The following is a 24,292-nucleotide window of genomic DNA, read 5'->3' as shown; positions in this document are numbered from 1 at the left end:
CCCATTGTCACAACAAGTTAAACTGAAACAGTGTACACAGCATGACATAACACATACTTACTTTATTCTTATGAGCATTGATGGATGCATAGCGTACGGTACCACGGAAACCAGCAGCTGCTCGTGGAGCTCTGACCTCCCCAGTAGCTGTAGTGTATTGACGTGCCAGACCAAAATCTAACATATACACTCTTCGGCAAGTGTATGGAAGGCGACCCACCGAAAAATTAGACTGAAACAAAACCAAAAACAGATGACACGAAGAGATTTTACATGCTCTTAGGCAACTATCACCATGTATATATTATTTCGTGTAATCTACCCTCCTATTGTAACAAAGTATTTAAATGTCAGACACAAAAGGCATGGCAAAAATCTTATGAGGTAGACTCAGAAACAGAATTAATGACCATGAGGAATTAAATGTGGATGGCTGGTCCAGAATGTGTGCAAGAGTCCTCCCTGTTATAGGTTTATTTTCTTCAATGACAGCAGTATCTGATTTACACAGTTCATTTTACAAGTTAATTGAGAAAAGTTCTGCTGACAACAGGAGCACAAACAAGTACTAGATGACGATGTGTCCCACCCCTGGTCAGGTCTATCACTACAAGTTCAACATTCTCCAGTTCTCCTTGTTTTCCACCAGTCTTTACATAGCTGCATGTAACACATTTATTTTGAGATTATCAATCGGCTGGTACCTTCTTCTATTCTAGTGTTCTTCTCAATCACCATTCTCTCTAGTGCATCATTTTTTACACAGCCCATTTTCATCCAGCATCCTTGTAAATTTATTTTCCTCCTCCTGTTTTCTCTATTTGTCTTTTCATGTTCAGTCTTTGTCACTCAACTTTATTTCGAATTTTATGTCCTTTCCACACTTTTCATTCTTCTCCAGATTCCCATCTCAAAAGCCTCCAAGCATTTCTTCTCCCTCCACCATAGTGAGCATATTTTGGTGCTATACTGCGCAACATCCCAATTGAAGTACTTCATTAATATTTTCTTTAATTGTTTATTTCTTGGTCTATATTAACATGTGCCTGATTATCAGTGAATGATGAAATGGTTCTGGATACACTTGTTACTAGTGTATGTGAATTACTCGCTGTGACTTTCTTTGAAGCTATACTGAACACAACTTCTCTCCCTAGTGCTCTGAACTTACTTCATTTTTCAGCTTTGTACAAGATATAAATAAAATCACAGGATTTGAGAAACCATTGTAGAGTTTTCTATTCACCAATTAGTTCTGTTCAATACCACATGAAAATTCTTGACATTCGTGCAGTTACAGCTGGATGCACAAAATATAATGTGGTAGTTTTACCATCATATTTGATCATTTTTTGCTTAAATATAACTAATAACAACTTATTACTTATAAAAAATTACTTTATTTGAATGACAGTGTTCAACTACTCACAGGCTTGATGTCCCGATGGAGGAATCCGACCTGGTGGATGCTGTCAATAGCCTTCAAAATCTGCAAACCAAGGCGCAATGTGGTGGAGAGGGAGAATGCCCCTCGTGGCTGAGCACGCCGTAACTCTGCCAAGTTTTTACCCTGCAGCTGCATCACTACATAATTGAAACGATCATTGCGTCCACACCCAATAAATCGACACACGTGTTCTTTTCCTGAAATATAAACAAATGTTGTCTTTAGTTCTATTGCTTCTCTAAGTGTAATTCTGCTTCCAGTCTCTAAGAGTGTTGGGTCAGTGACTACAAATGTTCAACGCCTGATGTCCGGAAGATGGACTGGTCAGAGAAAAAATAATGCCTTTATTGTTGTGAAAAATGTCTGAACACTGAGCAGCACATTATCTATAGAGAACTGCTGAAAATAGAACATTTGCTGAATGGTAGGTAAGTATTAGGTCTGTTGTCAAGAGTTTCACAGTTTGTAATAGCTGAGATAACTGACAACAAGAATGCTGAGACTCTTCAAGCTTTCCCGGTGGATGTGTTGTAAATAGTCTTCACAGGTTTTCTTGATGTCTTGGTAGGAAGAAAAGCAGATGGAACCTCGGGACACAGTGTCTACCGCAAGCCAACGCATACAGATCTACATCTGCATGCCACAAGCTGCCATCATCCTGCACAATGCGGTAGCGCATTATGTATGTTAGTTCACAGAGCACATGTGGTATCTGACCCTGAGAGCCTGTCGAGTGAAATACAACATTTGAAGACAGTGTTCTGACAAAACGGTTATACTGAGAGACAGATACGTAATGCATTCAGGCCTAGGGGAGTTCAATCTATGGAGCAGAGTGAAGATACAAAGACACCCACCACTTTGGCCTTTTTGCTGTATTTTGGCGCCACGTCGACAAGAATCAGAAGAGTAGTTGTGCCTATCCTGCTGCTGTTGCTGTTGTCATCATCTGCCCAGATATCCAAGCAAGTTAAAGCACTGCGTCCAGAATGGAGAGATGCACCAGTCCTGGATCGTATCAGCCCAGAGTATTGGTGCGCTGGCCGGCCTGAATGTGGTTTTTAAGCAGTTTCCCACATTCTACTACGTGAATACTAGGCTGGTACCAAAGTCCCATCTCAGTTGCATGATTTACAAACATATAGAAAATTTGAACAGGTTTTCACACGAATAACACTACATGCAGACAGTTCAGGTACACACATTCTGTCATGGGGGACTAAAGGGGTAGCAACAGGAAGGGTATCTGAGCACCCCTTAATCCTGTGGTGCAGTTGTCCACTGCAGTTGAAAACTGTTAATGTCCTTCCTTTGGCATTTTTAGTCCGTCCTGATGCTGAAAATCCACACAGTTGCCTACAGTGGATGCTCCCTGTTGATGCTGTGCCCTGCTGGTATTTTCACACTCAGGACTGATTAAAAATGTCAAAGGAGTGACATTAACAGCTGTCCACAGCATTGGACTATTGCACCACATAGTTAAATTAACCATGCTAAATGCATTAATACTGTGCACACAATGTACAGGTGCGGAACAGAGCACAAGAAAGAGAAGAGGATTATTATTATTATTCTTTCCGTTCTCAGACGTTATGTCTGGTTAAAAATGGAAAGTGACACGGACCTTGATCAAGCGTGACTTCCTTTTAAATGTACGGTATATGTTACATTGCATTTAGGAACTTTCGGGTAATTGAACATGTATCAATAATTACAGATTTCTGTAGCTGTATATATAAGTTTGGATGTGGCTGTATGGCATTGATGTACTGGTGGATATTGTGTGGTATGACTCCTGTAGTTGATAGTATAATTGGTATAATGTCAACTTTATCCTGATGCCACATGTCCTTGACTTCCTCAACCAGTTGGATGTATTTTTCAATTTTTTCTCCTGTTTTCTTCTGTATATTTGTTGTATTTGGTACGGATATTTCGATTAGTTGTGTTAATTTTTTCTTTTTATTGGTGAGTATGATGTCAGGTTTGTTATGTGGTGTTGTTTTATCTGTTATAATGGTTCTGTTCCAGTATAATTTGTATTCATCATTCTCCAGTACATTTTGTGGTGCATACTTGTATGTGGGAACATGTTGTTTTATTAGTTTATGTTGTATGGCGAGTTGTTGATGTATTATTTTTGCTACATTGTCATGTCTTCTGGGGTATTCTGTATTTGCTAGTATTGTACATCCTCTTGTGATGTGATCTACTGTTTCTATTTGTTGTTTGCAAAGTCTGCACTTATCTGTTGTGGTATTGGGATTATTATTATTATTATTATTATTTGGCTGCAGCTGTGAGGCACAAATTCTCTCAACAGCAAAAAGCTTAAAGCATATTTGGGTTTAGTTGGGGAGAAATGAATCCTCTTGTCACTGATGAAGAAGGAAGAAGGTAGAAGGTAGGGGTGCGGGGTGTCGGTGGGGTCAGGAGGTTGATGGAGTCAGGTGAAAGGTTTTGCAGGGGGCCTAAGGTTCTGAGGATTCCTTGAAGCTCCGCCTGGACATCGGGAATGGGGTTACCTTGGCAAACTTTGTATGTGGTGTTGTCTGAAAGCTGACGCAGTCCCTCAGCCACATACTCCCGACGATCAAGTACCACGGTCGTGGAACCCTTGTCCGCCTTGTCTTCCTAAAATCCACAAACCCAATCATCCCGGCTGCCCCATTGTAGCTGGTTACCAAGCCCCCACAGAACGTATCTCTGCCTACGTAGATCAACACCTTCAACCCATTACATGCAGTCTCCCATCCTTCATCAAGGACACCAACCACTTCCTTGAACGCCTGGAATCCTTACCCAATCTGTTACCCCCGGAAACCATCCTTGTAACCATTGATGCCACGTCCTTATACACAAATATTCCGCACGTCCAGGGCCTCGCTGCGATGGAGCATTTCCTTTCACGCCGATCACCTGCCACCCTACCTAAAACCTCTTTCCTCATCACCTTAGCCAGCTTCATCCTGACCCACAACTTCTTCACTTTTGAAGGCCAGACATACCAACAATTAAAGGGAACAGCCATGGGTACCAGGATGGCCCCCTCGTACGCCAACCTATTCATGGGTCGCTTAGAGGAAGCCTTCTTGGTTACCCAAGTCTGCCAACCCAAAGTTTGGTACAGATTTATTGATGACATCTTCATGATCTGGACTCACAGTGAAGAAGAACTCCAGAATTTCCTCTCCAACCTCAACTCCTTTGGTTCCATCAGTTTCACCTGGTCCTACTCCAAATCCCATGCCACTTTCCTTGACGTTGACCTCCACCTGTCCAATGGCCAACTTCACACGTCCGTCCACATCAAACCCACCAACAAGCAACAGTACCTCCATTATGACAGCTGCCACCCATTCCACATCAAACGGTCCCTTCCCTACAGCCTAGGTCTTCGTGGCAAACGAATCTGCTCCAGTCCGGAATCCCTGAATCATTACACCAACAACCTGAAAACAGCTTTCGCATCCCGCAACTACCCTCCCGACCTGGTACAGAAGCAAATAATCAGAGCCACTTCCTCGTCCCCTCAAACCCAGAATCCCCCACAGAAGAACCACAAAAGTGCCCCACTTGTGACAGGATACTTTCCGGGACTGGACCAGACTCTGAATGTGGCTCTCCAGCAGGGATACGACTTCCTCAAATCCTGCCCTGAAATGAGATCCATCCTTCATGAAATCCTCCCCACTCCACCAAGAGTGTCTTTCCGCCGTCCACCTAACCTTCATAACCTGTTAGTTCATCCCTATGAAATCCCCAAACCACCTTCCCTACCCTCTGGCTCCTATCCTTGTAACCGCCCCCGATGCAAAACCTGTCCCATGCACCCTCCCACCACCACCTACTCCAGTCCTGTAACCCGGAAGGTGCACACGATCAAAGGCAGAGCCACGTGTGAAAGCACCCACGTGATTTACCAACTGACCTGCCTACACTGTGACGCATTCTATGTGGGAATGACCAGCAACAAACTGTCCATTCGCATGAATGGACACAGGCAGACAGTGTTTGTTGGTAATGAGGATCACCCTGTGGCTAAACATGCCTTGGTGCACGGCCAGCACATCTTGGCACAGTGTTACACCGTCCGGGTTATCTGGATACTTCCCACCAACACCAACCTATCCGAACTCCGGAGATGGGAACTTGCCCTTCAATATATCCTCTCTTCTCGTCATCCGCCAGGCCTCAATCTCCGCTAATTTCAAGTTGCCGCCACTCATACCTCACCTGTCTTTCAACAACTTCTTTGCCTCTACACTTCTGCCTCGACTGACATCTCTGCCCAAACTCTTTGTCTTTAAATATGTCTGCTTGTGTCTGTATGTGTGGATGGATATGTGCGTGTGTGCGAGTGTATACCTGTCCTTTTTTCCCCCTAAGGTAAGTCTTTCCGCTCCCGGAATTGGAATGACTCCTTACCCTCTCCTTTAAAACCCACTTCCTTTCGTCTTCCCCTCTCCTTCCCTCTTTCCTGATGAGGCAACAGTTTGTTGCGAAAGCTTGAATTTTGTGTGCATGTTTGTGTTTGTTTGTGTGTCTATCGACCTGCCAGCGCTTTTGTTCGGTAAGTCACCTCATCTTTGTTTTTATATATAATTTTTCCCACGTGGAATGTTTCCTTCCATTATATAAGTAAAATATCTTACTGACTGAAAATATGAAATCTTATTTCAAGAGGTAAGTTTCATAATCTGAACAGTTATATACAAAATTATTCTATGCAAGAAACTATTGTGGCCTAATAACATGCTCTGAGTGAAACAAGAACAGCGCAGGTGCAGGACTGATTGATAATTGCGATAATGCAACACCGCTTGCCCTTCCATTTGCGACAATGTGACTAATGACTGTGAGAGTACTTTGTTTGTTTGTTTGTTGGTATAGTGTGTGCATGCGTATTTATTGTGGCAGCTTGTTTAATTTTATTTCACTATGAATGTGTGGTTTAAAACAGGATTTTGCTGTAAAAGACAGATTTCATGTAATTACGATGAACCTTCCACATCCGGTGCCATTGCATCATGTAATACACCAAAAGGTTTTGCCTCTGGAAGGAGGCAAAATTTTGTTTTCGCATATACAATGGTGATTATTTGAAATATGTGTGTGTGTTTTCTGGCACAGATCAAGAGCCACTATCTCAGTGCGTTGTGAGCTTTGAAGTACTTGCTCAAAACTGAAAAGACATTTATCAAAGATACATCCAGAATATGTAAATAAGTCAATAAATTTTTTCCACAACAAAAAATGAATATTTTTAAAGCTGAAATCAGTGATGAGAAAATCGATTTCTGGGGAACAAAATAAGCAAGTGCAATCGACTGCCATTACCAACAGCCAAAAAGGGGGCAGGTCACACCGTCCAAGAGGATATTATTTTACCAGTGGCCAAAATAGTATCTGATGCTTTATTTAGTGAAAAGCACACAAGACTAATTGACAAAATATCCCTATCAAACACAATGGTAACGAGAAGGATTGATGAAATAACAGAGTTTGTAAAACAGTCCATGATCGCAGTTTTCAAGCAAAGAGACTACTTTTCATTTCAGTTTGATGAAAGCACAGATACAGCTGGCGAGGCTATTCTTTTAGCTTTTGTTAGGTTTGAAGTTGATGTGAATAGAAGAAGAAACGCTCTTTTGTAAATGTTTACCATGACAACAACAGGGGAAGAAATTTTTAAATGTCTTGATGGCTTTATGGTAGAAAATGAAATAGGGTGGACACAATGTGTTGCAATGATCACTGAAGCCCATACTATGTCTGGCATTTATTCGGGTTTGACTGGCAAAGTTAGGGCAGTTGCCCCTTCTGTTCAATGGTCTCACTGTAGCCTGCATCAAGAGGCCCTTGTATGTAAAGGCCTGTCTGAAAGCCTAAAGAAAATCATTGATGATGCAGTGAAAATCATGAATTTCATTAAATCTAGACCTAAAAATTCAAGATTCTTTGCCACACTGTGCGATGAGATGAGCAGCAAGCACAAAACACTTCCCCTGCACTGTGAAGGATGTTGGTTGTCAAGAGAGAAAGTGCTATCTAGAGTATTTAAGCTTCGAGATGCGCTGAGAATCTCCTCTTGGAGCACAAAAGTAATGCAAAACCTGTGAGCAGTTTCTTGGACATGTTAAATGATGAAAACTGGCTAATACATCTTTCATACTTGGGTGGCAGATTCAGTGCTCTTAATAGCCTCAATATTGCTGCAAGGGAAGGATGTTCAGAAGTTCTATGGTCAACATAAAATAAAAGCAACTATTTAAAAACTTGAAAGATGATCCACTAAAGTGAAAGAGAGCTGTTTTGATGCATTCCCAATCCACAATGATTCTTTAGAAACACATGGAATCAAAGTTAACGAGGAAACAGCAGCTGCCATCAAGCAACACCTTGAGGAATTTGCCTCTAGTTTCAGATACTTATTCTGAAATAATTTTACTAGTAATTACTTACATTCAAAGTATTCCTTATTAAACACGTTCATAATTTTCACGTAATTGTTTTTATCCCAATACAGAAAAGTAACAATTAAGTTCAACCACCTCCACTTTCAAAATGATAGTTAGGCTGTTCCCACAAAGCAAACTCAAAATTTCATGTTAATTCCACTGATAGTTGTTTGCTTATTCAAGAGTGTTATTAATATTGATTTCTTGTTGTAGTTATTACTTTCCAAGACTTCCTGATGAACTGCTATGGATAAGAAATCTGTTTGAAGAGGACAATCTTAAAAAGTTAAAACTGTCACCATCTGCGGAAGACTCCCTGATAGAACTATCATGTGATTCTTCTTTGAAAATTTTATTCAAGAATTAAGCCCAATCCTATTTTGGATCAAATTAAAGGGAGAGTGTCAAGTGTTTGCGAACACAGCTTTGAAGGAACTAATGGGATTCACAACTACTTACTTATGTGAATGTGCTTTTTCTAGCTTGGATTTTTTAAAAAACAAATATAGAAACAAACTTTGCACAGAAAACAATTTATGACAAAGTAACAAGCTTCAATCCAGATATAGAAAGTGTCAATACACCAAGACTAAACAATACCACAAATAGTATTACTTTCACCATTTAATCTGCATGAAATAAAGTTCTTATGGACCAAAATATTGTTTCTTTTCATTAATTATGTTCCCTTCACCATTTTCAAAATTATTACTCAGCAAAACATTTTTTCATACAATACTAAGTTCAGTTTCATATTATATATAATTTTTATATTACTATTAACTACTGAGTAGTGACTGCAGTGGTACAGTACACATATGTATATACTGGGTCACGAAAATGTTTCCAGAAAAATAGTGGGTTGCATTATAAAAAAGTTTGGGAACCATTGGAATATACTATACACTGATTACGCAATATACTAACAACAGAGTTCTAGTACACTGTGGCATAAGAGAGATGAATACACAAAGAATTCTGTTACAATCAAAAACATGTTAGTAGGACATGTTCAAGCCACGAGTTCTAATAACACTCATACACATGCAACAGTAAATAATTGGTTATGTTTATTTGAAAGAACAAAATAAATTCACAACATATTCACGTGTGTGTGTGTGTGTGTGTGTGTGTGTGTGTGTGTGTGTGTAGGAAACATTGTTCAGCACTTAATAATGATTTGCAATCAAAGATAGCAGTCCTTTCTAATGCACTGTGACATATCAAATAACTTCCGTGACACATTAACTGAAACACTCAACATGTGACTGTGCACGTGATACAAGTTGATTTATCTAAAATTATGATTATGCTCTTGGACTACTGTCTGTTAGTGTGTATCACCTACACAGCCATTCACTTTTGTTGCTTTCCAACTTTAATTGCAAACTTAAATAATGGCATACTATGCAAAATCTACAAATTTTAGTAAATGATCACGATAACGTCTTCCCTTAATTTAAGCTTATTTACTGGTGTAGTATAAATTGTTCCTTAAAATAAATAAATAAAAAATTGCACGAGTTACAGTACTTCCTTATACTGATAATACAGGGTGTAACAAAACAAAACAGGCAAACTTCAAGGGAACACAGAAAGTGTTTTGAGGGGCAAATTGATGACAGGAAGCCATGCCTGGAAATGTCATCTGATGACAATCTTGCAAGCTCCAACACCTTCAGATGGGCCATCCCTGCAACAGCTGACGTGTCTGTGGTTGTAACACTTAGTGGACTCTGCAGTGTCGTCATGACACGTGTCAATTTCCTCAATAACATCTTACACGCATAATGATGTCAGGTTTATTGTGAAAAGTTCTGCACGGGATCTATCAGTGTACAAACTCGAGATCTCTACCAAAAGGATGGCCTACCTGAGCGTGCTGGACCGTGCAGATCTGACACTGTAGTGTCTTTGGCTGATGTTTCTGAACGCGGTTTCCAGTTCTCGATTTGTTCTTCGAGACACCGTCTGAAACCCTCCATAGTCTGTCAGTACTCTTTTGTTACACCCAATATATTTAGAAGAGTGCTGTGCTACAATACTAACTGATTACGTTTATTGTATACTGAAACTGAAAGTGGTTTACCCAGAGCATCAACTGTGGATGAAGAAACAATGTAGGTAAATGTAATACACACATTAATTTCACTACCAATGCTAATACAACACACTATTCTATACCATTTTTTCCTCCAAATTAGGTTAAACATATCATAGTAAATGCTCCAAACACTATTACTCTATTAAACTTGAAGCAATATATGCAGGCAAAGCACTATTAAAGTTGAACACCAAATCAACAACAGAAAAACAGCAGAAGGTAGACAGAAGAATCACTCAAAAGTAGGTCCGCATAGTGAGCAATGAAGATTGCTGCCAGATGAAGTGGTGTAGTGGCAAAGTGAATCACTGATACATACAATGTGATAAATCAATGTTGCCTTTTTCTGCCACACATCAAGACAGCCAAAAACTAGGCTAGTGAAACAGCTCACCACCCACTTTTGGAAAAATAACACCAGGGTTCAAAGAACTCCAGGTTGATTGAGAAGAGTTAATTATAACAGTGCAACAAATTGAAAAAGAAAGGATTTAAATCAGAGAAGAAAAGACATTTCTGAGTAACAGTGACACGACAACTAAAAAAGAACATTCAAATGGAAACAACACACCATAACTGATGAAGAACAGGTAGGTAGGTCAGGAAGAATGAAAAAGTTTTGGGAGTAGAAGGGGAAGCCGAAAAGACAAATCTCACTCAAGTGCATAAGGAGCGAAACAAGTGCTTGAAATGGCTCTAAGCACTATGGGACTCAAAATCTCAGGTCATCAGTCCTCTAGACTTAGAGCTACTTAAACCTAACTAACCTAAGGACATCACACACATCCATGCCTGAGGCAGGATTCGAACCTGTGACCATAGCAGCAGCGCAGTTCCAGACTGAAACGCTTAGAACCGCTCAGCCACAGCGGCCAGCTATAGTGCTTCATTGAAAGTGTAAAACAAAGTACTACTGATGGAGATTGTTGTGTATGTGCAGCTTTTTTTTAATTCTTTAAACGATCATTAAGTCCTCCACAAGACATTAAACTCAGTGCCATTGCTATGACTTCCATACAAACCTTGCAGCTTCTTCAGTACGGCAACTTCCATTTTTAGTACTTGTTTTGGTTGCCTGGCAGATTCCACCTTGAGGGCAACTTGTTCTTTGGTAACTAGATCAAGTCCCTCATAAATCTCTCCAAAGCCACCCCCACCGATCTTGCGAACCTATTCAGAAAGTGAAAAAAGAAAAAAATCATCAATGTCAGAAACCAGAGCGCAATACTGCGCTGCCAGTGGTAAGACTGATTCAAATTATACACGGTTAAACATCTGTGGCAAGCAACAAATTTTATGCTAATTAACAAAAAATACAGTAATAAATCATGAGGTAATGTGAATTAAAGGAGTACACCTGCTCACAAACTGCTGAAATAAATACAACTGCAGAATGACTAATAGATACACGAATTTCAAAACAAGTTCATTTATCAGGAGTGAAAGGCAAGTAGTAATTATTGAAGGTGAAGAAAGAGGTGATGAAGAGAAAAGTTACTCTAAGCACTGAATTATTGGACGAAAGATCCTTAACGTGCATTAGCACAACTATGTAGAAATTAGATTTAAAATTTTTTTGCCAAACCAAACATAAAAGTCTTTGTGTTTTATCATGCCACTGTAAGTGTTTACCAGACATGAAGAGTGCAACCATATACTGATCAGCTTGCTCCTTCCAAAGAGAGTATTTATGTTTCACGCATAAAATTACAATGTATAAGCATGAGCTGATTGTAGTGCAGTGTTTCTTTTTACGGATGATGACAACCTAAATTTACGGAAGGAAGACAATGAAATCAGTGACACTACATCATAGCCCGTCCCCCACCTGCTACACCTCCTCCCATAACATGTGGACAGGCTCCACATACGGCTGCTGCAACACAGTATGCTCTTTATGGTAGATAACAATTGTGCTGTCCAGTGAGATAACCAGATCTCTTGGCAATTGAGCACACATGGGACAAGATGAAGTGGGAAATTACTGGTTCTCTGCAGCCTGCAAGAACCATTGCTGAACTACATCAAAAGGCACAAGCTGCCCACAATAATCTATCGCAAGATGTCATTCGGCACCTTTATGAGGATTTGCATGTAAGGACACATGCCTGTGTCGCTGCCAGGGTGATTGGGGGGAGGGGGGAGGGGGGGGGGGGAAGGGGGCAGGGGAGGGTGGTATTGATGTGACTGTCTGAGCACCTTTACTGTGATGTATGTTTCATTTGGTCTGGATTTATTATCATATACTCCTGGAATGATAAACTACCGGTCACCTCATTCTTCAGGGTGTCACATTTTGTTCCTGCCAGTGTATAAGAAGTGCATAAAAACTGGCTTGCAAATTTCATACAGTACAAGTGCTACAAGACTGTCTCCCTCATAGCTCCATAAGTAGATATGCATTAAATAAAACACACTGTGTAAAATCTTCACCTGCACACACTGCAAACCACTGTGAAGTGTGTGACAGAGGGTACCACATGTTAGGGTTATCCCCACTCCAAGAGTGTCTAGAGTCTGGGAAGAATGACTACTTAAATGCCTATGTAAGCACTGCAATTATTCTAATCTTGTCCCTGTAGTCTCTATGGGACACATATGAAAAGGGAACAAAGAACATCTGTAAATTCCTCACATAATACTAGTTCACAAAATTTTGTAAGGAGGATTTTGTGGGGATAACCAATGTCTGTCTTCAAGTGTGTGTCAATTCAGGTTTTTTGATGTGTGTGTGGTGCTCCCCCAAACCAAACAAACTTGTGACCATCTGTGCTGCCCTTCTTTGTACAAATTCAATATCCCCATTAGTCCTATTTGTTATGGGACCCCCACACTTGAATAATACTCTAAGATTGGATGTAAAAGTGATTTGTAAGCAGTCGCCTTTGTAAACTGACTGCATTTTCCCAGTATGTTGCAAATGAACAGACAACTGCCAGCCACCTTACCTACAACCTACAATTCATACTATGTGATTGTACCATTTCATATCCCAGCAAACTGTTACACTTGGAGAGCAGGGGCGAGGGGATTGGAAGAAGAGAGGCATACAGCAACAAGAACAGGTACTCCATCACGGTTGGTTGGTTGGTTGGTTGGTTGGTTTAAAGGTGGGAGAAGGGACCAAACTATGAGGTCATCGGTCCCTTGTTCCTAACAAAACAATGCCACAAGTGTGAGAATAAAATGGACAAAACATATAACGCAAAACAGAAAGAAAGGAAAAGCCACAGGAATGAAGGGAAGGCAACGAACACTAAAAGGAACAAAAGAGGACAAGAAAACAACAGACAGACCCTAGAAACAGAAGAGAGTAAAACATGAAAGCAGATTACAGGGGTTGGCCAACCACGAGAATAAAAAGGGAAAGCCAGCACTCTGCAACACATTAAAACCTCTACCCTAAAAGCACTAGGGTGGAGGACACAGAGGGACAAAGGACATGCGTTAAGACCTACATAGGAGTACAAAACCCACTCTCATGGATAAAACGCTGGAGGCATTGTCGCCCAACAACGAAGGCAGGGTGCTGGGAAAGTTAAAAGTTTGCCGCAGAGTGGCTAAAAGTGGGCAATCCAACAAAAGGTGGACAACTGTCATTTGGGAGCCACAGCGACACTGAGTTGGGTCCTCGTGATGGAGTAGGTAACCATGTGTTACCCACATATAGCCAATGCGGAGCCGGCAGAAGACAACTGATTCCCTGAGAGAGGCCCGCATGGAAGACTTCCACACATTCATAGTCTCCTTAATGACACGCAGTTTGTTGTGAGTGCTGTTATGCCATTCCATCTCCCAAAGCCGGTAAACCCTGCAGTGTAAGACAGAACGCAGGTCAGCTTCGGAGATGCCTATCTCCAGAAGCGGTTTCCGCATCGCCTGTTTGGCCAGCCTGTCAGCAAGTTCGTTGCCGGGGATTCTGACGTGTCCTGGGGTCCACACAAACACCCCGGAATGGCGGGACTGTTCCAGGGCATAGATGGACTCCTGATTGGATGCTACCAGAGGGTGGTGAGGGTAGCACTTGTCGATAGCTTGTAGGCTGCTCAATGAGTCAGTACACAGGAGAAATGACCCACCAGGTCATGAGTGGATGTACTCAAAAGCATATGGTCACCAGCTCTGCAGTGAAAACACTGAAGCCAACTGGCAAGGAGCGCTGCTCAATATGTCCTCCATGAACATAAGTGAAGCCTACATGACCATCAGCCATTCATCCATTGGTGTAAACCACTTCAGAGCTTCGTAACACATCAAGAATCGAGATGAAGTGGCAGCGGAGAGTGACAGGGTTAACGGCGTCCTTAGGGCTGTGCAAAAGGTCCAGACAAAGCTGCGGCCAAGGTGTACACCATGCAGGCACATGTGAACGGACCGCAAGTAGAGGTGGTAAAGGGAAGGACTCCAGTTCGGAGAGAAGGGGCTGCTCGCGAACCACAATCGTTGGCCTCGATCTGGGCCGATGATGCGGGAGATGGACTGTCGCGGGCAGGAAAAGGAGACGGCAGTACGGATGCTCAGGGGAACTATGAATGTGTGCTGTGTAGCTGGCGAGCAGTTGCGCACGTCTGATCTGCAGTGGAGGGACACCACCCTCCACCAGTGCGCTGGTCATCAGACTTGTCCTAAAAGTTCCTGTCGCTAATCGAACCCCACAGTGGTGCACAGTGTTGAGTAAATGCAATGCTGAAGGCGCTGAACCATAACCACACTCCCACAGTCAAATCGAGATTGGACAAGGGCTCTGTAGAGCTGCAGCAGCGTACAGCGATTTGCACCCCAATTGGTGTTGCTCTGGCAACAGAGGGCATTGAAGTGCTGCCAGCACTTCTGCTTAAGCTGACGAAGATAAGGGAGCCAAGTCAGTCAAGCATCAAAAACCAGTCCTAGGAATTCATATGTCTCTACTACAGTGAGTGGATTGTCATTAAGGTAAAGTGTGGGCTCCGGATGAGCGGTACGACGCCGACAGAAGTGCATGACACACGACTTTGCGGATGAAAACTGGAAGCCATGGACTAGAGCCCATGACTGTACCTTGTGGATGGCTCTCTGGAGGCGCCACTCAGCAACAACAGTACTGGATCAGTAGTACGAAATGCAGAATTTGTCTACATATGGAGGAGGTGAGACGGAGGGCCAGACAGGTGCTGCTACACCGTTAATGGCCACTAGAAATAGAGAGACGCTCAATACAGAGACCTGCGAGACTCTAATTCTCCAGGATGTGGATGGAACTATGGGAGTTGCCAACTTGTACGACACGGAAAGTACAGAGCGACAGAAAGTTTTGGATAAAAATCGGGAGTGGTCCCTGGAGACCCCACTCATACAATGTGGCAAGGATATGACGTTGCCAAGTAATGTCGTATGCTTTACGGAAGTCAAAAAAGACGGCAATCATGTGTTGCCATATGGAAAAGGCTGTTCAGATGGCAGACTTGATGGACACAAGATTACCAGTGGTAGAGTGACCCTGGCAGAAGCCACCCTGACATGGAGCCAGCAAGCCACATGACTCCAGAACCTAACCCAACCGCCGACATACCATAAGTTCCAGCAGCTTACAAAGAATGTTGGTGAGGTTGATGGGCTGATAGCTATCCACATCAAGCAGGTTTTTACCAGGTTTGAGCACTGGAATGATGGTGCTCTCCCACCACTGCGATGGAAAGACACCATTGCACCAGATCCGGTTGAAGATGAGAAGATGTTGGTTGTAGTCAGATGAGAGATGTTTAATCATCTGGCTGTGGATGGAATCAGGCCCAGGAGCTGTGTCGGGCCAATGTGCAAGGGCACTGAGGAGCTCCCACACTGTAAATGTGGCGTTATAGGATTCACTGGAGTGTGTAGTGAATGAGAGGATGTTCCCTTCCGGCCACCATTTGAGTGTGCGAAAGGCTGAGGGGTAATTCTCCGATAAAGAGGCTCGAGCAAAGTGCTCAGCAATTGCATTTGCGTCAGTACGTAACTCGCCATTTATGGTAACACCAGAGTCTGGTACCCGAAAAGACGTTTGATCTTTGCCCCGACTTGGGAAGGTGACATATGGCACCCAATGGTGGAGACGTATCTATCCCAACACTCCTTCTTCCATTGTTTGATCAGGTAGCGAACACGGGCACAGAGCTGTTTAAAGGCTATGAAGTGCTCCAGGGAAGGGTGCTGCTTATACCACTGTAGAGCTTGCGGACGCTCCTTAATTGCTTCAGCGACTTCCGGCGACCACCATGGGACTGCCTTATGCCTCGGGCACCCTAAAGAGCGACAGATCGCATTTTCTGCCGCAGAAACAGTTGTGCTAGTCATCTATCTGCTCACCCGTCACATCAATGTTACCGTGTGGGGGAGATTCCAGTGGTGACAGCAGAGGTGAAATTTCCCCAGTCCACCTTGTTCAAAGCCCATCTGGGCAGGCGTCTGTGTGCCTGATGCTAGGGCAGTGACAGGAAGATGGAGAAGTAGTCACCACAACACAGGTCATCATGTGATGTCATCATGTGGATAGACGGGAGAAGTCCTGGGATTCGAATTGATAAATCGATGGCCGAGTAACTACTGTGAGCCACACTGAAATGTGTCGTGGCCCCAGTATTTAAGATGCAGAGGTCGAATTGCGACAGTAAAGTTTTGACATCTCCGCCTCGGCCAGTAAGCATGGTACCACCCCACAAGGGGTTATGGGCATTAAAATCACCCAGAAGTTGGAAAGGTTTAGGGAGTTGATCAATCAGTGCAGCTAATACATTCAGGGGTACTGCACCATCTGGAGGGAGATATATGTTGCAGACATTTATTTCCTGTGTTGTCCTTATTCTGACAGCCACAGCCTCAAGAGGGGTTTGAAGTGGCACATGTTCACTACAGACCGAGTTTAGGACACAAACGCCAACTCCCCCTGACACTCGATTATAGTCGCTAAGGTTCCCGTAATATCCCATATAGCCGTGGAGGGCAGAGGTCGGCATTGCTGGGAACCAGGTTTCCTGGAGGGCAATGCAGATAACAGGTGTAAAGCTTAACAGTTGCCGTAGCTGCCAGGTGGTGGAAATAACCACTGCAATTCCACTGGAGGATGACATCGTGTGACTGGGAAGGCCTGGAACATTCAATGAGGTTTACGCCTCTGAGTCACCTGCTGCCACCGATTTGCCTGAGCAGTCTATTTCCATTGTGTCCGAGGGTCTGGCGAGATCTAGGTCCTCAGTGGATGCCAAAATCTCCACCACATCCTCAGCCGCAGAGCTTGTAGGTAGCGGTGGTGTGAGTGCCACCGCAATTTCCTTGGTCTTAGGGGTTTTCTTTTTGGATATATCTCGCTGCTCCTTGGGTTTTCCTGGCTGGAAGGACTTCACTGGCTCAGTATCCATGACCGAGGATGAGTGTGAAGCCCTACAACCAGCTGCTTTTGGGCTCTTCAGCCACTGGTGGGTGTCATCTTTCCAACTAGAAGAAACCTGGGAAGGGAGTGACCCAAGGGACACCTCTCTAGCTAAAGAAGCCGAAGAAGACTTACGTTTCTCCAGCTTAGAAGTGGGGACGGATGTCCCTGATGGTTGGGGGGTGGATGGGTGGGTGGGGGGGGGGGGGGGGGTGTTGCTCCTGAAGTAGGTGGTGCAGGAGCAACAGGGAGGGAAATGCCTTCCACCATCAAGGGGGCATCCGGCTCTGAGAGGTGACCTGTGTTGGCGGAGCTGATGGTGCCAGAACTGTTGTAGCGGCGGCGTAAGACGATGTCATACGCACAGGATGCAGGCATTCAAATTTTCTCTTAGCCTCGGTGTAGGTCACCCTGTCCAGGGACTTGTACTCCATGATTTTCCTTTCTTTCTGGAGAATCCTGCAGTCTGGTGAGTGAGGCAAATGGTGCTCTCCGCATTTTACACAAAGGGAAGTGGGGCACATGGAGTATTGTGATGTGATGGGCGTCCGCAATCTCGGCATGTGGCACTGGAAGTACAGCGGGAAGACATATGGCCTAACTTCCAGCACTTGTAGCACTGCATTGGGGGAGGGATATATGGTATTACATCACACTGGTAGACCATCACCTTGACCTTCTCAGGCAATGTATCACCCTCAAAGGCCAAGATGAAGGCACAGGTGGCAACCTGATTATCCTTCGGACCCTGGTGGACACGCCAGACGAAATGTATGCCTTGCCACTCTAAATTGGCGCACACCTCATCATCGGACTGCTAAAGCAGGTCTCTGTGAAATATAACACCCTGGACCATAGTTTAGCTCTTATGAGGTATGATGGTTATATAAACATTCCCCAGTTTGTTACAAGCGAGTAACTCCTGTGACTGAGCAGAGGATGCTGTTTTGATCAAGACTGACCCAGATCTCATTTTGGACAAGCCCTCCACCTCCTCGAACATGCCCTCTAAATGCTCAACAAAAAACTGAGGCTTCATCGTCATGAAAGATTCTCCATCAGATCTCGAACGTACAAGGTACCGGAGTGAATAAGATCTGCTGCCAGCCTGACGTTCCTCCCATGGTGTGGCCAGGAAGGGGAACGATATGGGGTCATACTTCTGGGAGTACCAGCAAGAGATGATGATGGACTATGCTTCATCGCGTGTTATCTGCCCTGATGCCACCCTCTCCGACCAGGAGCCCTCCCCGCGGGTGTCACCCAGCCGCAGCAAAGGCCACCTGGCAGGATGGCCATTGCTGGGAGTCCTGATGCCCCAGGGGAATGGGCATCTACCCCTTGGCATACGTGGGGAGTTAATGGTGCAGGCATCAGCAGAGCGATCCCTGTGTGGTCAGGGGGGCTACAACCAACAGGGTACATGGCGTCCCCACCACAACGGAGTGGCTATCATGCTGGTTATCAGGTTCAAAGAAGTCCATGGTCATCGTCGACACACAAATCGACATTGCATAGTGCCTGGTGGAAAATGCACCCAGGAAGGTGTCCTCACTCAAGAGATGGAGAATGGGCAGGACTACAATGTGACAACGAGAAAGTGGGCTAAAGATCTCAATGCACGATGGGCACAATGCACTTTGTAAGGTGTCCTTCCCCAATTGGCTCACTCTTTGGGAAAATTTTGAAGAATGGAGGTCAAACTGTATAGGGGACCATCACATAAAGGACGAAACATGTGAAACTCCTTTTAGTCGCCTCGTACGACAGGCAGGAATGCCTCGGGCCTATTCTAACGCTCGGACCCACAGGGGGACACTCCATCATGTGGGTTAGGCAGTGGTGTACCATTTCAGGAGGTGTGGGAAGCCAGTGGGGAGGGTATTCGTCATTGTAAGCCACAGTAAGAGGTAATCAAAGCCCTGACAGAGATTCAACTTGGGCAGTACAAGAAATCTGAAGTAAGACTCTGACAGGAAAACAAAATTCAGGAAAAGCTGTGTACTCGCCGAGCAGCCACAGACAATGAAATGCGAGATCAGAGAGGCCAATGAAATATTCCAACAACATGTAGAGAACGGATGGCCTGAGTTTAGTATCCGACAGTGTTTTGCACTTGCTGCCATGCCCGAGTATCAGTAAGGAAGACAGATCACAGATACTCAAGCTGCATAATCCAGCCACAGCTTGCTTGCTCCCGTGAGGGCACCGCTGCAGCCACAGGCATATCCAGTGGGCCACCCACCAACTCTAGAGTGCCGGTAAATACTCGATTAGTAGAGTGACCTTCCTTGCCCGTCATATGTTTCAGTTTAGAGTGCTTACTGGACTGTTTGTGCACATTTACAACAACTTTGCTATGTTTTAGAGTCTGTTTCTCGCTATCCGTTCACTTTGTGAATCCCATCATTGACCACAGGAACTGCTCGTTTGTTCCTCTACCTACGCAAAATATGGTAGAAAACTAAGATTTGCAAAATCATGATTGCCAGCCACCAGAGCCCAACAACAGGCCACACAAACAACCGGAGATGCCAATGTTACTGGCCAGAACTGCCACCATGTGACCTGTGTCCAGCATGAGCAAAACGGGAGTCCACACCCCATTAACCAATGACTCATGGCACACAATGTAAGAGGCAATAGATGATAGGATATCCAGCCCTTCAACCACAGAAAACCAATTACAATATTATCTCTCACCTCTTCCACCACAAGAGGCCAATAACAAATACTGTTTTTTTCTTAATTTGTGATATAATTCTCAGTAAAACAGTTGTGACACTGGACATAAAATACACCAACAGATCCAGAAGAAGGGAATTAACCACGGTCAAAATGTCAATTTCATCAGTGACGTTTATTTATGGTGCAAAAACAAACAAACAAACACACACACACACACACACACACACACACACACACACACACACACACACAGAGAGAGAGAGAGAGAGAGAGAGAGAGAGAGAGAGAGAGAGAGAGACTGTCACTGCTAATGTATCAACTATAGTGGCCAAGCCATGGAGGAGGTACTTTTTCTGTGAAATGGGTGGGAGCTATCTAAGCAGCGGTATTGTCAGTGACTTGTAAGTCTGATGTTACAGAGCAACCAGCGAAGAGAAGTCTGGCATCCAGGGACAATGCCTCACTATGCCAAGAAAGACCACGTGGAACAAATGGGTGAAAAAAAAAAGGTTGAGAGTTGGAGGTTGTAGATAGGATGTCCTCCACTGGAGTTCAGATGATAAAGATGCCCTTGATGGATCTTATCAGATGAATATTTTTAATGATTTTTGCTGGGATGGCTCAACAACAACTTGGCAAAAGACGACACCATCTGAGTGTCGATCACAGCGGTTTCAATTTTTTATTTTTTATTTTTTTAGGTGATACTTTAAATAGAGAAGTACTTAAATAAGAAGGTACAGTTAATTGTGGATACCAGGAAGAAGGTTGTAAAGAGGTTTGACGTTGCAAGTTTCGGAAAGGCAAGTGTTCAGTTGTGTAAGATAATGGACATTGGGAGAGACGCTATAGATCAGCAGCCAACAAACTTTTTTGCTCAAGAGCCAATACTGACATTGTGGAGTGGCATCTCTGACAGCATATATGCCCATCTTATTGTTAATTTGTAACCTACATAAACGAATATGTTATGAGTCCCCAATAGACCACTATGGTAATGGCATGATAAATTGGATACTGGCCCTAAGTACCAATCATTAAAAGTTGGCACCTTTGGGAATGCTTCAAGTCGACTGTTCTCCGCTTTGAGGTGCTGCCGTCCTCACTGACTCAAAGATGTACTGCATTAGAAGGTGACAGTCTCTGTAATGCACACTCAGGACTCCATGTTACTTTGCCTTACCAGCTGATGACATGCCTGTGAGTAGTTGGTACTGGAAGACAAACAAGAAAAGGTTCTCCCTTTTACACTCTCTAAACCCACAGTGGCCACACTTTAGCCCTCTGCCCCTGAGGTAAGTGGCCAACTTTACTTAGCTTAAAGCTGAATTCACAAACATTAATTAAAATTAAGCATATCTTAAACTATAACTGTCTCTGTAAATATTTTGTTTATTACTGAGAAGGAATATTATGCTCTTAAGAAGCTCTCGACTTTAATTGATGTTTTTTGTATTTAGCTGTTACTTGCTAGATGCATATTATTACACATGCGGCTGAGAACTACAGGCTGCACAAATATTTGATTTGGGATGCTTCAAGCCTGTGGACCACAGTCTGATGACCACTGCTATAGATGGAACTGGTATGATTAATAACACGCAAAATGCCATGTGATAAACACACAGGACCAATGTAGAGCCAATGACAGAAATTCTACATTCATTGATGTAGGGTGGTAGCCTGCAGGCAGTTGGCAGTAAATGAAACATAAATGGTATTTAAAGCCAGAGGTTCATTCGGTGAGAACATAGTACCTAGTTACAATGTGGCACTGTGGGTGGCTGCACTTTTGTTGTTGTTGTCGTCTGAAGTCCACAGACTGGTATCGTGCAGCTCCCTGTGCATGTGAAAGTCTTTTCATCTCTGAATACCTATGGTAACCACCATCCTTCTGAATCTGCTAACTGGATTGAAGCTTTGATCTCCCTCTACAATTTTCCCCCCCACACTTCCCTCCATCAACAGATTGACTATTCCTTGATGCCTTACAATGTGTCCCATCACCTGATTCCTTCTTTTAGCCAAGCTGATAACAAACTTCATGCCCAGTTGGATTCAGTAGTTACCCAGTAAACCTATTCAATCTGCAGCATTCTTCTGTAGTACCACACTTCAAAAAGCTTCTATTTTCTTCCTGTCTGAACTGCTTATCATCCACATTTCACTTCACTTCTGTACAACATTACACACCAGACAAATACCCTCAAAAGAGACTTCATAACAAATTTATATTTTGTGTTAACAAACTTCTCTTTTCAATAAACACTTCAAAAGTTATTGCCAGTATGTGTCTTATATCCATCTTGCTTTGCTATGCAATTAACAAAACTCATTTACTACTTTAGTGTCTCAGTTCCTTACCTAATTCCTTCAATATTATTAGATTTAATTCAACTTCACTCCACTACCCAGGTTTTACTTTTGTCGATATTCGTCTTGTAACCTGTTTTCAATACATTATCCATTCCATTCAACCGATAACCCCAGTCCTTTGCCATTTCACAGAGAATTGCACTGCCATTGACAGACCTCTAAGTTTTTATTTCTTCTCACTGATCTTTAACTTCTTTTCCAAATTTCTCCTTGGTCCCTTTAACGCTTGCTAAGTGTACTAATCACATAACATCAAGAGGATACCACAAACCTGTCTCACTCCCTTCTTAACTACTGTTTCTGTACAAGCTGTAGATAACTTTTCACTCACTGTTTTTCATCCATAACACCTTCAGAATTTTTGAAGACTGTATTTCTTTCAACACTGTCAACAGCTGTCTCTAAATCTACATGGGCTATAAATGAAGATTTGCATTGCTTCAATCTATCTCCTAAGATAAGTTGTACAGTTAGTATTGTCTCGTGTGTTCCTACATTTCTCTGGAACCCAAACTGAGCTTGTGTAAACAATGTGTGTCGGTATTTTGCAACCGCAACTTATTAAAATGACAGTTCTGTAATGTTCGCACCTGCCTTCTTTGGAACTGGAATTGCTACATTCTTCCTCAAGTGTGTGTGTGTGTGGGGGGGGGGGGGGGGGGCGCAAGTGCACACTTTTTCTACCTCTGAAGAAGGGCTTTGTTCTGAAGAAGGACTTTCACTGATAGCTTGGTCCACTTTTAAGCATTTTAAATGTAGCTGCCTGCTGTTCAACTCCTCTTCTATGAGGTTAGAAGGTAGACAGTTAAAGATAGTGGTGTGCACTTTAGTCTGGAAAAATTCAAGTAATTACAACTTTGTGTCAAATCTGTTTACTGCTTCAACCTTCCAAAGCAGAAAAAAATGACATAGGATAGACAGGAATGACCTATAATGCTTCTGGATTCAGTCTATAGGGCAAATATACCATATATTTACTAAGATAGTATCAGATACCATCAGTGACCAAGCAGCTCATTAGAATGAAATTACAACGAAATGAACACCCTTAGCTGTTTACAGGTGCTCACATACGTCAACGGGGACAGATGAAAATGTGAGCCCCGACCGGGTCTCGAACCCAGGATCGCCTGCTTACATGGCAGACGCTCTATCCATCTGAGCCACCGAGGACACAGAGTATAGCGCGACTGCAGGGATTTATCTCTGGCACGCCTCCCGCGAAACCCACATTCTCAACGTATTGTCACGCACTACATTCGTAGCACCCCCGCCCATTTACATATGTCAACGCCTGTAAGCAGCTAAGGGTGTTCATTTCATTGTAAATATACCATAGATGAAAACTTTCCACTATGTACTTTCTTTTGCATTTCTGTCTTCTTAGGTATTTTTCCCATCTAGCTGATCTAAAAGATGTCTAGTATTCACCAGTATGCCAGTGTCTTGCACATCTTGTGTATAAAATTGGCCTCAAAATAATTTACAACAGTGCAAATGGCAATTTGATTCAAAGGACATTGTGTAATTCTGACATGTGTCTTGGTTGATCAAGAAGACACTGCATTCCACCATTATAGTAGTAGCTGCCTCAGTTGGTGGTGCACAGTTTTTTTAAAATTTTGTTTTATTTTATTTTACTGGCTGTTGCTGGCAAAGTGATGCAAGCAATAATTAGTGGTTTGGTTTGCCAGCTCCAGAGGACACTGTGTATATTCGATTCTGATAATTAGTATGATGGCAACACTAAGGATGGGCCTATAAGAGGAGTAGATACATGTTTTCATTTTGTGCTGGGTAATAAACTCCTCAATGTCACTTGAGTAACCAAA

General features: G+C 43.1%; 1 protein-coding gene across 5 annotated transcripts in view; it reads right to left on the bottom strand.

The window, feature by feature from the left end:
- Positions 1–24,292, bottom strand: part of LOC124545425 (tau-tubulin kinase homolog Asator) — a 643,583-nt gene that overhangs the window by 109,681 nt on the left and 509,610 nt on the right. For all 5 annotated transcript variants that reach the window (XM_047124343.1, XM_047124340.1, XM_047124345.1 and 2 more), the window contains 3 exons: positions 11,035–11,182; positions 1,430–1,644; positions 62–232 (listed from right to left, as the gene is read on the bottom strand). In XM_047124343.1, the coding sequence (XP_046980299.1) occupies positions 62–232; positions 1,430–1,644; positions 11,035–11,182 (534 nt within the window). The remainder of the gene's footprint in view (positions 1–61; positions 233–1,429; positions 1,645–11,034; positions 11,183–24,292) is intronic.

The sequence above is a fragment of the Schistocerca americana genome, chromosome 8, assembly GCF_021461395.2.
Source record: "Schistocerca americana isolate TAMUIC-IGC-003095 chromosome 8, iqSchAmer2.1, whole genome shotgun sequence".
Classification (NCBI taxonomy): Eukaryota; Metazoa; Arthropoda; class Insecta; order Orthoptera; family Acrididae; genus Schistocerca; species Schistocerca americana.
This window is presented reverse-complemented; position numbering and strand designations above follow the sequence as displayed.